General features: G+C 43.3%; 1 protein-coding gene across 1 annotated transcript in view; it reads left to right on the plus strand.

Moving 5' to 3' along the window:
- The first annotated feature begins 232 nt into the window (after positions 1 to 232).
- The window catches only part of LOC115164102 (metal transporter CNNM4-like), a 48677-nt gene continuing 32296 nt past the window's right edge, over positions 233 to 16613 (plus strand). Inside the window, exon 1 of the mRNA XM_029716233.1 lies at positions 233 to 1634. Within this exon, the coding sequence (XP_029572093.1) occupies positions 233 to 1634 (1402 nt within the window). The remainder of the gene's footprint in view (positions 1635 to 16613) is intronic.

Below are 16613 nucleotides of genomic sequence, written 5' to 3' on the forward strand. Positions count from 1 at the left end.
GCCCCATCCCTCAGCTTTTTACTGAAACAAGGGCGGGGAAAACTCTTTGTTATTGTTTCAACTGCTGATTGTCGCAACAACAAAAAAAACAAGAGCAGAGGGGCTCGCTCATATTCATTATGCGATGTCTCTGATGCGGATTGGATGCACAGTAGCATTATGTTAATGATGGGTGGGCTGTGCAGAATGAGTAGGTGATGTCAGCTCCCAGTTAGCACAAAGAGAAATAAACATGGCGACAGACTGGAGTGTCTGGCAGGGATATACACTAACTTTAATAGTTTTCATATGGTGGATAGCAGGCACAGGAGCCGAGACGGGGGTCCCGGAGACTGGTAGTCCCACCCGGATCTTCGGCATGCGGCTGGAGAGGAGTGACAAGCCGGCCACGACCACCAATGACGGGGTGATTCAGGTAACAGAAGAGAGCAACATCTTCCTGAGGTTCTACGGGCTACAGATTCTTCCTGACACCTCGTCACAGATCAGATTCACCGACCATGAACATGAGGAAGGTGATGTTACCAGCAACGATGCTCCTTTTAACAGGACTTGTGCAGACTACAGTAAAGATATCGTTATCAGGGGTGGCATGAACGTGAGCCACCTCCGAACCTGGGGGGTTCTGAGTTTGAAAATCAAGCCTCTTCGGAAGAGCGAGCCCCAGAAGGAGTATGGGCTGTGCGTCCAGGAAAGCCAGGATGGCAAGTGGTACCTGTTGGGTGAGGATGACGGGAGGCTGCGGGTGGTGGAGGAGAAGAAGTCCATGCTTCCTATGTGGTTCCAGTGCATCCTCATCTGCTGCCTGCTGGTACTGTCAGGTATGTTCAGCGGGCTTAACCTGGGACTCATGGCCCTGGATCCTATGGAGCTCCGGATAGTCCAGAGCTGCGGTACCGAGAAGGAGAAGAGGTACGCCAGCAAGATCGATCCCATTCGGAGGAAAGGGAACTATCTGCTATGCTCGTTGCTCCTGGGTAATGTGCTTGTCAACACAACGCTCACTATCCTTCTGGATGACTTGATAGGGTCAGGCCTGGGTGCTGTGGTCGCCTCCACTATAAGTATTGTCATATTCGGGGAGATTGTGCCCCAGGCTCTGTGCTCTCGCCACGGATTGGCTGTAGGAGCCAACACTATCATGGTGACCAAGTTCTTCATGTTGGTCACCTTCCCCCTGTCATGGCCCATCAGTAAACTCCTGGACTGTGTCCTAGGCCAGGAGATTGGTACTGTGTACAACCGGGAGAAGCTAGTGGAGATGTTGAGAGTGACGGAACCATACAATGACCTGGTCAAAGAGGAGCTAAACATGATCCAAGGTGCGCTCGAGCTCAGGACTAAAACCGTTCAAGATGTCATGACACCGATCAGTAACTCCTTCATGATCCACAGCGACGCTGTGCTAGACTTCAACACCATGTCAGAGATCATGGAGAGCGGGTACACGCGCATACCGGTGTTCGAGCACGAGCGGTCGAACATTGTGGACATCATGTTTGTCAAGGACCTGGCTTTCGTTGACCCGGATGACTGTACGACGCTGAAGACTATCACCAAGTTCTACAACCACACGGTCCACTTCGTGTTCCATGACACCAAGCTGGATTCCATGTTGGAGGAGTTCAAGAAAGGTTTGTTTGGATACGGGGGCTGAATCCCAAATGGCACCCTATTCCCTATGCACTACTTTTGACCAGGGCCCATAGGGCTCATTTGGGACGCAGTCAGGTCACAGGGAGGGAAAGTAGTGAGTGTGATGTGATGAAGGTGGTTTTGTTCACATTGATTTGTTTGTTTACCTTGTCAGTAAACAAGTTATTTACAACATGCTGATGGGGGCTCTTACGATGGAAGTGTGTGTGTGCGGTGAGGTGATAGGATTCAACTCCTCTCTGTGTGTGTGTGTGAGAGAGAGAGAGTGCGAGAGAGAGAGACATGTCACTGTGGCACACCTCACCCTCACCTGACAAATGATCACTTGACAAATGACAGAGACACTTGTGCACAAATACAAACATGTTTTCTCTCACTCAGTTTCAGACACGTTTAAGTGGTTGTTGGAGAGCAGCTGTAGTTATTGATTCTTTCTGTGGGCTTGTTTTATGTTTTCAGTATCTCTTGTCTGGAGTATGCTTCCTGCTATGTTCCTGGTTTACCCCATCCGATTTCTCACACTGTCTAAACGTATCATATACCTGATCTATGTTTATGTTTCCATTCATTTAGAATTAGAACCACAGCAGCCTTGTAATTCTCATGCTACTCTCATCATCTCACTCAACCTTGAACAACATAGTCCTACAAGGGTTGGCAGATTCAAATCAAATCAAATGTTATTTGTCACATGCGCTGAATACAACAGGTGTAGACCTTACAGTGTAATGCTTACTTACAAGCTCTTAACCAGCAATGCTTTAAAAAGTTTAAGTAAAAAATAGATAAGTAAAAAATAGAAAATAAAAGTAACAAATAATTAAACAGCAGCAGTAAAATAACAATAGCGAGGCTATATACAGGGGTACCGGTATTGAGTCAATGTGCGGTGGCACCGATTAGTCAAGGTAATTGAGGTAATATGTACATGTAGGTAGAGTTAAAGTGACTATGCATAGATAATAAACAGAGAGTAGCAGCAGCTTAAAAGAGGGGCCTTTTGATAAGCTGTTCAGGAGTCTTATGGCTGGGGTAGAAGCTGTTAAGAAGCCTTTTGGACATAGACTTGGCACTCCGGTGGCACTGCCATGCAGTAGCAGAGAGAACAGTCCATGACTAGGGTGGCTGGAGACTGACAATTTTTAGGGCCTTCCTCTGACACCGCCTGGTAAGGAGGTCCTGGATGGCAGGAAGCTTGGCCCCAGTGATGTACTGGGCCGTATGTACTACCCTCTGTTGTGCCTTGCGGTTGGAGGCCGAGCAGTTGCCATACCAGGCAGTGATGCAACCAGTCAGGATGTTCTCGATGGTGCAGCTGTAGAACCTTTTGAGGATCTGAGGACCCAAGCCAAATCTTTTCAGTCTCCTGAGGGGGAATAAACTTTGCCGTGCACTCTTCATGACTGTCTTAGTGTGTTTGGACAATGATAGTTTGTTGGTGATGTGGACACCAAGGAACTTGAAGCTCTCAACCTGCTCCACTGAAGCCCCGTCAATGAGAATGGGGTCGTGCTCGGTCCTCCTTTTCCTGTAGTCCACAATCATCTCATTTGTCGTGGTCATGTTGAGGGAGAGGTTGTTGTCCTGGCACCACACGGCCAGGTCTCTGACCTCCTCCCTAGAGGCTGTCTCATCATTGATGGTGATCAGACCTACCACTGTTGTGTCATCAGCAAACTTAATGATGGTGTTGGAGTCGTGCCTGTCCATGCAGTCATGAGTGAACAGGGAGTACAGGAGGGGACTGAGCACGTACCCCTGAGGGCCCCCCGTGTTGAGGATCAGCGTGGCGGATGTGTTGTTACCTACCCTTACCACCTGGGGGCGGCCGGTCAGGAAGTCCAAGATCCAGTTGCAGAGGGAGGTGTTTCGTCCCAGGGTCCTTAGCTTAGTGATGAGCTTTGAGGACACTATGGTGTTGAACGCTGAGCTGTAGTCAATGAATATCATTCTCACATAGGTGTTCCTTTTGTCCAGCTGGGAAAGGGCAGTGTTGAGTGCAATAGATATTGCATCATCAGTGGATCTTTTGGGCGGTATGCAGATTGGAGTGGGTCTAGGGTTTCTGGGATAATGGTGTTGATGTGAGCCATGATCAGCCTTTCAAAGCACCTCATGGCTACAGGCGTGAATGCTACGGGTCGGTAGTCATTTAGGCAGGTTACCTTCGTGTTCTTGGGCACAGGGACAATGGTGGTCTGCTTGAAACATGTTGGTATTACAGACTCAGTCAGGGACAGGTTGAAAATGTCAGTGAAGACTCTTGCCATTTGGTCAGGGCATGCTCGGAGTATACATCCTGGTAATGCGTCTGGCCCTGCGGCCTTGTGAATGTTGACCTGTTTCAAGGTCTTACTCACATCGGCTATGGAGAGCGTGATCACAAAGCTGATGCTCTCATGCATGCTTCAGTGTTACTTGCCTCAAAGCAAGCATAGAAGTAATTTAGCTCGTTTGGTAGGCTCGTGTCACTGGGCAGCTCTCGGCTTTGCTTCCCTTTGTAGTCTGTAATAGTTTGCAAGCCCTGCCACATCCGACGAGAATCGGAGCCTGTGTAGTACGATTGAATCTTAGTCTTGTATTGACGCTTTGCCTGTTGGATGGTTCGTCGGAGAGCATAGCAGGATTACTTATAAGCTTCTGGGTTAGAGTCCCACTCCTTGAAAGAGGCAGCTCTACCCTTTAGCTCAGTACGGATGTTGCCCGTAATCCATGGCTTCTGGTTGGGGTATGTACGTACGGTCACTGTGGGGACGACATCATCGATACACTTATTGATGAAGCCAGTGACTGATGTGGTGTACTCCTCAAAGCCATCGGAAGAATCCCAGAACATATTCCAGTCTGTGCTAGCAAAACAGTCCTGTAGCTTAGCATCTGCTTCATCTGACTGCTTTCTTATTGACCGAGTCACTGGTGCTTCCTGCTTTAGTTTTTGCTTGTAAGCAGGAATCAGGAGGATAGAATTGTGGTCAGATTTGCCAAATGGAGGGTGAGGGGGGGCGTTGTATGCATCTCTGTGTGTGGAGTAAAGGTGGTATGGATTGTTTCCCCCCCTGGTTGTACATTTAACATGCTTGTATAAATTAACTAAAATGGATTTGAGTTTCCCTGCATTAAAGTCCCCAGCCACTAGGAAAGCCGCCTCTGGATGAGCGTTTTCCTGTTCGCTTATGGCCGTATACAGCTCATTGAGTGTGGTCGCAGGGGCAGCATCGGTTTGTGGTGGTATATAGATAGCTACGAAAAATACAGATAAAAACTCTTGGTAAATAGTGTAGTCTACAGCTTATCATGAGATACTCTACCTCAGGCGAGCAAAACCTTGAGACTTCCTAAGATTTTGTTCACCAGCTGTTGTTTACAAATATACGTAGACAGCCACCCCTTGTCTTACCAGAGGCCGCTGTTCTATCCTGCCGAAAAAGCTTAAAACCCACCAGCAGTATGCTTTTCATGTCATTGTTCAGCCACGACTCGGTGAAGCATAAGATATTACAGTTTAAATGTTCCGTTGGTAGGATATACGTGATCGTAGTTCGTCTAATTTATTATTGATTGATTGTACGTTGGCTAATAGGACCAATAGATTACCCTCTCGGCGACAGATCCTTACAAGGCACCCGGACCTTCATCCTCGATACCTCCTCATCTTTCTCCTGCGAATGATGGGGATGAGGGCCGTGTCGGGCATCTGAAGTAAATCCTTCCCGTCCGACTTATTAAAGAAAAAGTATTCCTCCAGTACGGGGTGAGTAATCGCTGTCGTGATATCTAGAAGCTCTTTTCGGTCATAAGACACAGTGGCAGAAGCATTATATTCAAAAGAAGTTACAAATAATGCGAAAAAACATACACAATAGTACAATTGGTTACGGGATCGTAAAATGGCAGCTATCTCCTTCGGCGCCATTCTTTCACTGCATGATCCCTCAACTTTAGACACACTCACCCTCGCAGACAATACTCTTTGGTTTAAAAATATTGATTTAATCAACAATACACAACATAATCAGGGCTGAAAGTAAGGTGGTACAATAATTAAAACAAAATATCAAGAAAAATGTAGGCTATTGCACCATTATTGATCATTACCATGTCATAGGCATGAACAATGTGCGAATGGACTTGTAAACTAAAGGTATAACCTACTGTACGCTGCAAAATGCGATGTGGTTTGACAATTGGCCGACACCGAGACACCTGGAGGGGGGTGGAGACAAGCACAAAGACAGGTGAAACAGATCAGGGTGTGACAGGTTATGTCAGTAACTTCCAGTAGCCACTAGATGCAGTTGTAATAAACACAGCTGTTTCTGTTTTCTTCCTACAAATGTTGCTCTATCTTTTGAAAGGTTTAAGCAAAAAAAAATATTATGACCCCATCACTGAAAGACACGACTCTGTCCATTTACAATGCCCACAAGTCTCATTAGAACAGAGTGGACCAGGCACTAAATCAGACTGGGTGAAAAATGACATCATCAATAGCTAGGTTTCCATCCAATTGCCTACAGATTTTCATGCGAATATTAAAAAATCTGCATAAAAACAATTTGAGCATTTTCCCACCAGAGATGTTTCCATCAAATTGACTTGTTGCAGATAAAAGTCTGTGCATGATGACATACTGTATATAAAAATACCTTTTGCAGTTAAATTCCCATGTACCAAATAAACATTTTAAGGTAAATGGGTTTCCATTGCATTTTACTGATGGGTTTCTCACCAAAAATGTTGCATTATGTTGCGTGTGCCCACTCTGGTATTGGCATGTGCGCCAACAACACGCAGGGTGCAAATATGTTGTTGGCTAGAGCTCAAGTATAGCATACATGAAGAGATTATTATGAACAAAAGTACTACATTATTTTTCTTTGTCAAACAGCAGCCAAGCATCGATGATCATATCACAAAAATAAGACTCTAGATATTTATTGGAAAGGAGCATCATCTCATCACTTTGCAATTTCACCACCCTGTGAAGTTCATCATAATTTATATAATCTGTAGCCTAATAAACTGCACGCTTTCCCACAACATGTCGTCGCGTGACTCCAAGTTTACTTCGATATGATGGTTATTATATACACATGTGCGTATATAAGCGTTTCCACTGACATTTCTCGCATATTTCATTTTACTGACACAAAATAATCCCACCTGGTCTAGTGTATTTTGTTTTGTAGACAATTGGAAAGTTTACCTGAAACATTTTGTGTTTCCATCAGGCCTGTTATGACATTTTTTATCCGACCTCTACTTTACTCGCATAAAAGGGTTGGATGGAAACCTGTTTAGTGATGAAGTTCTTACAAAATTATTGCCTGATGATCTTCTGAACTTCCCAATACCTTCCTGATGCATTTCAGTCACTTCAAACCATACCTCCTTCAGATTTAAGTAGTCAGACTGATTTGTAATAGATTGTCATAGCCCCAATTAAAAAAGTCTACATTGGCCGTTGATTACATCCGTTGTTTGATTTCAAAATGGGGTCGCGAACCAAAAAAGTTTGGGAACCCATGATGTACATTAGATGGTCCTGGGTAAAATACTCTCTTAGAAAAAAAGTGCTATCTAGAACTATTTTTTCTAAGAGTGTAGGCCTACATGAATCACTGAAAAAGTCTGGTCAGTGGTCAATGTACAGGTTATAGACTAGCTTCCTGTTGTAATGGCATGAAAAAACAACATGTTTATCATTTGTGCTCTGTAATGTAGTACAACATTACTCACCGATTTCTCATGAAGTGTGTATATTCCTCATCCTAAAGGATACTCCATGGGGTGTATGCATCATCATTTCCTCGTCATAGAGGGATAATAACACAAACCTTTTATTTATCCAGGCTGCATCACATGATTGTGATTGGGAGTCCCATAGGGCGGAGCGCAATTGGCCCAGTGTCGTCCAGTTTTAGCCGGCGTAGGCTGACATTGTAAATAAGAATTTGTTCTTAACTGACTTGCCTAGTTAAATAAAGTAAAAAATAATAATAAATATATGGCTAAAGTATCTATTATTCCTCAATGTATCAGTCACTGATTAATATACATTTGCATTTTAGTCATTTAGCAGACACTCTTATCCAGAACAATTTTCAAGATTAATTAAGGTTAAGTGACTTGCTCAAAGGCACATCAAAAGATTTTTCACCTAGTCAGTTCAGGGATTAGAACCAGTTACCTTTCAGTTACTGGCCCAACATTCTTAACCACTAGGCTACCTGTAGCTTCATTACATCATTATATATATCCCTAGTCTCTTCCCACAGCTGCTTTGTCTCCACGCCAGTTGTCAACTGTCTATAGATTGTCATTGTGATCCTGGGCCTTGTCTATCTGTGCTGGCAGATATATGCCCACCCTACCCTCTGCTTTGGCAGTTGTTAGGGACCGTGTATATGTGTGCATGCATGACAGTTCAATGACATTGCTTCATGATAACCCAGCCCAATGTTTTTTCTTGTCTATGAAATTTAGCCTTACCCTTTAGACATTATGTCTGGTCCTTGAGTCGATGTCCATGCCTGTGCAAACACCTAATTAGCATAATACAAAATGCCTGTTAAAATCCGTCTGTTTAAAGGTCCAATGCAGCTGTTTTTTTTATCTCAATATCAAATAATTTCAGGGTAACAAGTACTGTGATTGTTTCCAATTAAAATTGTCAAAAAGAAACTAAAATAACTTCTTAGCAAATAGCTTTTCTTAAGCAATCATTTTGCTAGGACTGTCTAGGAGTGGTCTGAGTGGGGAGTGGAAACTGAAAACTATTTGTTAGAAAAAAAGGTGCTATCCAGAACCCTTTTTTCTAAAGAGTGTAGGCCTACATGAATCACTGAAAAAGTCTGGTCAGTAGTCATTGTCCAGGTTTTAGGCTAACTTCCTGTCCTGCTCTGTTGTAATGGCATGGAAAACAGCATGTTTATCATTTATGCTCTTCTTATTGGTCTATTAACTAATTTACCGCCTGGTGATGTCACATCGTTGGAAAGCTGTGGAGACTGTTGTGAAGAAATCTGTTGACTGTTAAGCCTATGGTTTAAGGAAGTTGTTGCGTGGGTGTGACTCTCATCTGCTTTCTCAGAGCCTCTCTTTATTTCCTTCCTTTTCACTCTTTCTCTTCCTTTCATTCTCTCTTTTATCTTACCCCTCACTCTATCTCTCTCCTTCTCTCTTTCTCCTCTCTCTCATTCTCTTCCCTTCCCTCTCTCTTCCTCATCTCTTATCTTAAACAGTTGGCTCATTGTTTCATATTTCTTCATAGTCAATCATCGCCCTCTGAACCTTGTACCCAGCAACATTCTCCACCTGTACAAGGCACTCCCTCCAACACATAGGGCTGAACTCGGGACACACCGCTCTAGGAAGATTGTAAATTGACCTTTGGCACATATATCTAGGAACAGGAGTATGACCTTAGATCAGTATCTAAGTAACTTCATACTACTTCAGGTGAACAAGTGATGCACACACACCACACATACGTACACACATATAGACACACATAAACACACACACCTTTATGACTACTGTCAGATGTTGCCTAATCCTCATGCTGACAAGACTCGTCACGAGACAGTCAGACATGAGTGATTCTCTGTCTACTCCTCCTTTGTGTGTTAGACAACGCCAGGCCAGGGTGTTTCCCTTTCTGTTTCTCTCTCTATCGCTCTCACTCTCTTTCCCTCTATCAAACGGCTGGAAAGAGGATTTAGGCCTAGGTGTTGCTTCCTCTTCTCACTCCTCACTGTAACTACTGGCTGCTGCTGAGGTTTTCATTGGTCGGTGTGAAGCATGTGTGAGGCCAGTGTGATGTGTTCTATTTTAACAAGACTGACCCCCAAGTGTTCTGCTGCTGAGTCACTGAGGGAGTCTTTGAATATCTTGTGCACACACACATGCACACACAGAACAGGTCAAGCCTAAGAATTTACCAACACTTTACCAATACATTGAGACTCTGTGGTCATATGGTTTAATTAAGTCAGAGATTAAGAAACACAACCTGAGAAATGTGATATGAACGTAGCCTTCCTGAAGTACAAATTCATTGCAGCTTTCACACAAAATCTATCCAGGCCTATTGAACTGTCAGTTTAATCAATTTTATCTCAAGATCTGATTTTGCTAAAAGCATAAACAGGGCAACAAAGTATCCAATACTCCGTTATGGCATCATGAAAGCGACAAATTAGGATTTAGTGGCCATCTTAATATCCCTCATTCTCTCTCTCAGCCTCAGAGCATCTATTGTTTTGGGTACAACGGCCTAAGTCTTTGTCTTGAAATACCACACAGGGTGACAACGTCAGCATAGGCATTAGGCATCCGTTTACTCCAAGCGGAAAAAGTTTTGCAACGAAATCAAGAGTTTCTATTGGACAAATTCAGGTAGGTCCCTCCACTTTTGCTTCAGTTTCGTTTCTATCATAAAAGGTAAATGGTAACTTTTGAAAGACGTTTTGCAACAGACTGAACATTCTGCAACAGAATTCGACTAATGAATACACCCCAGAAGTCTTGACCCTAAACCTAGACCACTTCCTCAACCACACTGTTTGCTCATATTGGGTGAGAAGGGGTGAATTGTGTAAGGTTGGCTGTTACAACCACAACCACAACCACACACACACACACACACACACACACACACACACACACACACGCACACACGCACACACGCACACACGCACACACGCACACACGCACACACACACGCACTGACTCACTGACCGTGCCTGCAGGACTGTCGTTCCTCTTTGCTATGGTTTGAGAACTTGTTGAGACTTCTGCAGGTTTTTTTTTATTCATGGGAATTCACTAAAAAGCTATTCAGAAAATATTCACACCCCTTGACTTTTTCCACATTTTGTTGTGTTACATCCTGCATTTAAAATTTATTACATTTATATTTTGTGTCACTGATCAAGACACAATACCCCATAATGTCAAAGTGGAATTTTGTTTTTAGAATGTTTTAGAAATGCATTAAAAATTAAAAGCTGAACTGCCTCTAGTCAAATGTGCTTATCAAGTCACATAATAAGTTGCATAGACTCACCCTGTGTGGAATAATAGTAGTAATAATACCCCATGATTTTTGAATGACTACTGCATCTCTGTACCCCACACATGCAATTGTTTGTATGGTCCCTCAGTCGAGAAGTTGATTTCAAGCACAGATTCAACCACAAAGACCAGGAAGATTTTCCAATGCCTCACAAACAAGGGTACCTTTTCGTAGAGAATAAATAGAAAATAAAAACAGCAGACACGGAATATCCCTTTGAGCATGGTAAAGTTATCAATTACGCTCTGGATGGTATATCCATACACCCATACACTACAAATCTGCAGGTTTCCTTCCTAACTGGCGAGGAAGGAAACCGCTCAGGGATTTCACCATGAGGCAAATGGTGATCTAAAACCGTTACAGAGTTTAACAGCTGTGATAGGAGAAAACTGAGGATGGATTAACAACATTGCAGTAATGCCACAATACTGACCTAAATAACAGAGTGATAAGAAAGAAGCCTGTACAGAATACACATTTTCCAAAACATGCATTCTGTCTGCACTAACGTAATATTGCAAAAAATGTGACAAAGAAATTAACGTTTTGTTCTGATTACAAAGCGTTATGTTTGGGGCATATCCAACAAGACATCACTGAGTACCACTCTTCATATTTTCAAGCATGGTGGTGGCTGCATCATGTTATGAATATGCTTGTCATTGGCAAGGACTAGGGAGTTTGTTAGGATAAAAATAAACTAAATAGAGCTAAGCACAGTTAAAATACTAGAGGAAAACCTGGTTCAGTCTGCTTTCCAACAGACACTGGGAGATGAATTTACCTTTCAGCAGGACAATAACCTGAAACTCAAGGCCAAGGCTTACCAATACGACATTGAATGTTCCTGAGTGGCCTAGTTATAGTTTTGACTTAAAACGGCTTGAAAATAATAATGTATTAAAGAATAATGGGCAAATATTGTACAATCCAGGTATGCAAAGCTCTTAGAGACTTACCCCAAAATCACTCACAGCTGTAATTGATGCCAAAGGTGATTCTAATATGTGTCGACTCAGGTGGATGAAGTAAAGATATTTTAGTGTTCTATTTTTCATAAAAAATAAATTAATTGTATAATTTAAATCAATTTTAATCCCACTTTGTAACATAACAAATGTGTAAAAAGTCAAGGAGTGTGAATACTTTCTGAATGCCCTGTACATATTGTATACACTTTTATTTCTGGGAATTAAATAGGCTGCTACGAATTAACAGGAGAAGCCTGTCATTCTGTCCTAATTCTTGATCATACTAATAGTATGCTGTATATATGTTTTTCAGCTTTTCATTGCAGAAAGAGTCATAAAAAAGACACGAACAGGTTAAAGTGGCTAGACAAGTAGAAAAGTTGTGTATAGCCTACTTAGAATTCAATAGAGAAATAAAGAAAAAAAGAGCTTGTCATTAAATGCTCCTCTGTCTCTTGTAACTGCACATGTCAACAGCCACTTTAGGAGAATAAGCACAGGGCCTCTCCTCTACTGTTTTCAAATCAAATACATTTTTATTGGTCACATACACATATTTCGTAGATGTTATTGCGGGTGTAGCGAAATGCTTATGTTCCTAGCTCCAACAGCGCAGTAATATCTAACAATACACAGCAATACACACAAATCTAAAAGTACGAGAATGGAATTAAGAAATATAGAAATATTAGGATGAGCAACATCAGAGTCCAGAGTATGTATGTGTGTCTGTGTTTCTATATATAAACAGTGCCTTTGGAAAGTATTCAGACCCCTTGACTGTTTCCACAATTTTCACAGCCTTATTCTAAAGTGGATACAAAATTTAAAATCCTCAGCAATCTACACACAATACCCCATAATGACAAAATGAAAACAGGTTTTTAGAAATGTATGCAAATTTGGCAGCATTTACAGCACTACATCACTTTTACATAATGAAGCACCTTTGGCAGCTATTTCATCCTCAATTCTTCTTACATATGACGCCACAAGCTTGGCACACCTGTATTTGGAGAGTTTCTCCCATTAATCTCTGCAGATCCTCTCAAGCTCTGTCAGGTTGGAGGGGAACGTTGCTGTACAGCTATTTTCAGGTTTCTCCAGAGATGGTAGATCGGGTTCAAGTCCGGGCTCTGGCTGGGCCACTCAAGGACATTCCGAGACTTGTCCCACGAAGCCAATCCTGCGTTGTCTTGGCTGTGTGCTTAGGATCGTTGTCCTGTTGGAAGGTGAACCTTCGCCCCAGTCTGAGGTTCTGAGTGCTCTGGAGCAGGTTTTCATCAAGGATCTCTCTGTACTTTGCTCCGTTCATCTTTGCCTCGATCCTGACTAGTCTCTCAGTCCCTGCTGCTGAAAACATCCCTACAGCATAATGCTGCCACCCCCATGATTCACTGTAGGGATGGTGCTAGGTTCAATCCAGACATGACGCTTGGCATTCAGGCCAAAGAGTTAAATCTTGGTTTCATCAGACCAGAGAATCTTGTTTCTCATGGTCTGAGAGTCTTTAGGTGCCTTTTGGCAAACTCCTAGTGGGCTGTCATGTGCCTTTTACTGAGGAGTCGCTTCCGTCTGGCCACTCTACCATAAAGGCCTGATTGGTGGAGTGCTGCAGAGATGGTTGTCCTTCTGGAAGGTTCTCCCATCTCCACAGAGGAACTCTGGAGCTCTATCAGAGTGACTATGGTGTTCTTGGTCACCTCCTTGACCAAAGCCCTTCTCCCCCGATTGCTCAGTTTGGCCGGGTGGCCAGCTCTAGGAAAGTCTTGGTGGTTCCAAACTTCTTCCATTTAAGAATGATGGAGGCCAATGTGTTCATGGGGACCTTCAATGCTGCAATAATGTTTTGGTACCGTTCCCTAGATCGGTACAGCGACACAATCCTGTCTCGGAGCTCTACGGACAATTCCTTCGACATCATGGCTTGTTTTTGCTCTGACATGCACTGTCAACTGTGGGACTGTAGTCTATACAGTCAATTGAATTTATCACAGGTGGACTCTAATCAAGTGTAGAATCATTTCAAGGATGATCAATGGAAACAGGATGTACCTGAGCTCAATTTTGAGTCTCATAGCAAAGGGTTTGAATACTTGTGTAAATAAGGTATTTCAGTTTTTTTTTTATACATTTGTAAAACTTTCTAAAAACCTGTCTTCACTTTGTCATTATGGGGTATTGTTTGTAGATTGCTGAGGATTTTATTTATTTAATCATTTTTAGAAGGCTGTACCAGTCTAAAAGTTTGGACACACCTGCTCTATCATGACTCAAGATATAACCCAGATTCAGACACGGGAGGCGGAGAGTACAGTTCTCAGATGATTTATTCGAAACACGGGGCAGGTCGAGGGCAGGCAGAGTTTTGTGATCAGGTCAGAGTCAGGCAGGTACAGGACAGCAGGCAGTCTTGGGGTCAGGGCAGGCAGAGTTTTGTGATCAGGTCAGAGTCAGGTTGGTACAGGACGGCAGGCAGGCTCGGGGTCAGGGCAAGCAGAATGGTCAGAACTGGGAAAAAAGCAGGAAACAGAACGAGAGAAACAGGAAGGCGGGAAAGAATGCTAGTAAGACAAGACGAACTGGCAACAGACAAACAGAGAACATAGGTATACATACACAAGGGATAATGGGAAAGATGGGTGACACCTGGAGGGGGGTGGATACAAGCACAAAGAGAGGTGAAACAGATCAGGGTGTGACATACTCATTCCAGGTTTCTTCTGTATTTTTACTATTTTCTACATTGTAGAATATTAGTGAAGACATCAAAACTATGGAATAACACATGGAATCATGTAGTATCCAAAAAAGTGTTAAAAAAATCAAAATATATTTTAGATTTTAGATTATTCAAAGTAGTCACCCTCTGCCTTAATGACAGCTTTGCACACTTTTGGCATTTTCTCAACTTTATGAGGTCATGAGTCACCTTGAATGCATTTTAATTAACAGGTATGTCTTGATAAAAGTTAATTTGTGGAATTTATTTCCTTCTTAATACATTTGAGCCAATCAGTTGTGTTGTGACAAGGTATGGGTTGATATCCTCTCTGGGGTAGGGGGCAGTATTTTGACATCTGGAGGAAAAGCGTGCCCAAAGTAAACTGCCTGTTACTCAGGCCCAGAAGCTAGGATATGCATATAATTGGTAGATTTGGATAGAAAACACTCTAAAGTTTCAACAACTGTTAAGATAATGTCTGTGAGTATAACAGAACTGATATGGCAGGCAAAAACCTGAGAAAAATCCATCCAGGAAGTGTGATTTGTTTATGTTTGTAGTTTTCCATTGACTGCCTATACAGTATCCAATGACTTAGGACTCAGATTGCACTTCTTATGGCTTCCACTAGATGTCAACAGAAATTGTTTCCGGCTTGTATTCTGAAAAATTAGGGAGTAAGACCACTCTCAGTGAGTGGATAGTGGAAAGTCCCCAGACCTGTTTCTGCACGTGACCGAGAGTGCGCCTTTCTTGTTTTTCTTTTATATTGACGAAGCTATTGTCCGGTTGAAATATTATTGATTATTATGACTAAAAACAACCTTAGGATTGATTATAAATATCATTTGATATGTTTCTACGAAGGAAACCACTGCTAAAGGACATCAATAAGAAGAAGAGGCTTGCTTGGGCCAAGAAAATGTATTTTGGTCTGATGAGTCCAAATTTTTGTTTTTTGGTTCCAACCGCTGTGTCTTTGTGAGACGCAGAGTAGGTGAACGGTTCCCACCGTGAAGCATGGAGGAGAAGGTGTGATGGTGTGGGGGTGCTTTGCTGATGACACTGTCAGTGATTTATTTAGAATTCAAGGCACACTTAACCAGCATGGCTGCCACAGCATTCTGCATCGATACGCCATCCCATCTGGTTTGCGCTTAGCGGGACTATCATTTGTTTATTTTTTTTAATATAAATATATTTTGATTTGTTGAACACTCTTTTGGTTACTACATGATTCCATATGTGTTATTTCATAGTTTTGATGTCTTCACTATTATTCTACAATGTAGAAAATAGTCAAAATAAAGAAAAACCCTGGAAGGTGGTAACCACAGACCACTTCTCAGTTCCTATGCTTCCTGGCTGATGTTTTGGTCACTTTTGAATGCTGGCGGTGCTTTCACTCTAGTGGAAGCATGAGGCGGAGTCTACAACCCACACAAGTGGCTCAGGTAGTGCAGCTCATCCAGGATGGCACACCAATGCGAGCTGTGGCAAGAAGGTTGGCTGTGTCTGTCAGCGTAGTGTCCAGAGCATGGAGGCGCTACCAGGAGACAGGCCAGTACATCAGGAGACGTGGAGGAGGCCCTAGGAGGGCAACAACCCAGCAGCAGGACCGCTACCTCCACCTTTGTGCAAGGAGGAGCAGGAGAAGCACTGCCAGAGCCCTGCAAAATGACCTCCAGCAGGCCACAAATGTGCATGTGTCTGCTCAAATGGTCAGAAACAGACTCCATGAGGGTGGTATGAGGGCCCGACGTCCACAGGTGGGGGTTGTGCTTACAGCCCAACACCGTGCAGGACGTTTGGCATTTGCCAGAGAACACCAAGATTGGCAAATTCGCCACTGGCGCCCTGTGCTCTTCACAGATGAAAGCAGGTTCACACTGAGCACGTGACAGACGTGACAGAGTCTGGAGACGCCGTGGAGAATGTTCTGCTGCCTGCAACATCCTCCAGCATGACCGGTTTGGCGGTGGGTCAGTCATGGTGTGAGGTGGCATTTCTTTAGGGGGCCGCACAGCCCTCCTTGTGCTCGCCAGAGGTAGCCTAACTGCCATTAGGTACCGAGATGAGATCCTCAGACCCCTTGTGAGACCATATGCTGGTGCGGTTGGCCCTGGGTTCCTCCTAATGCAAGACAATGCTAGACCTCATGTGGCTGGAGTGTGTCAGC

This window comes from Salmo trutta, chromosome 27 (genome assembly GCF_901001165.1).
Source record: "Salmo trutta chromosome 27, fSalTru1.1, whole genome shotgun sequence".
NCBI lineage: Eukaryota > Metazoa > Chordata > Actinopteri > Salmoniformes > Salmonidae > Salmo > Salmo trutta.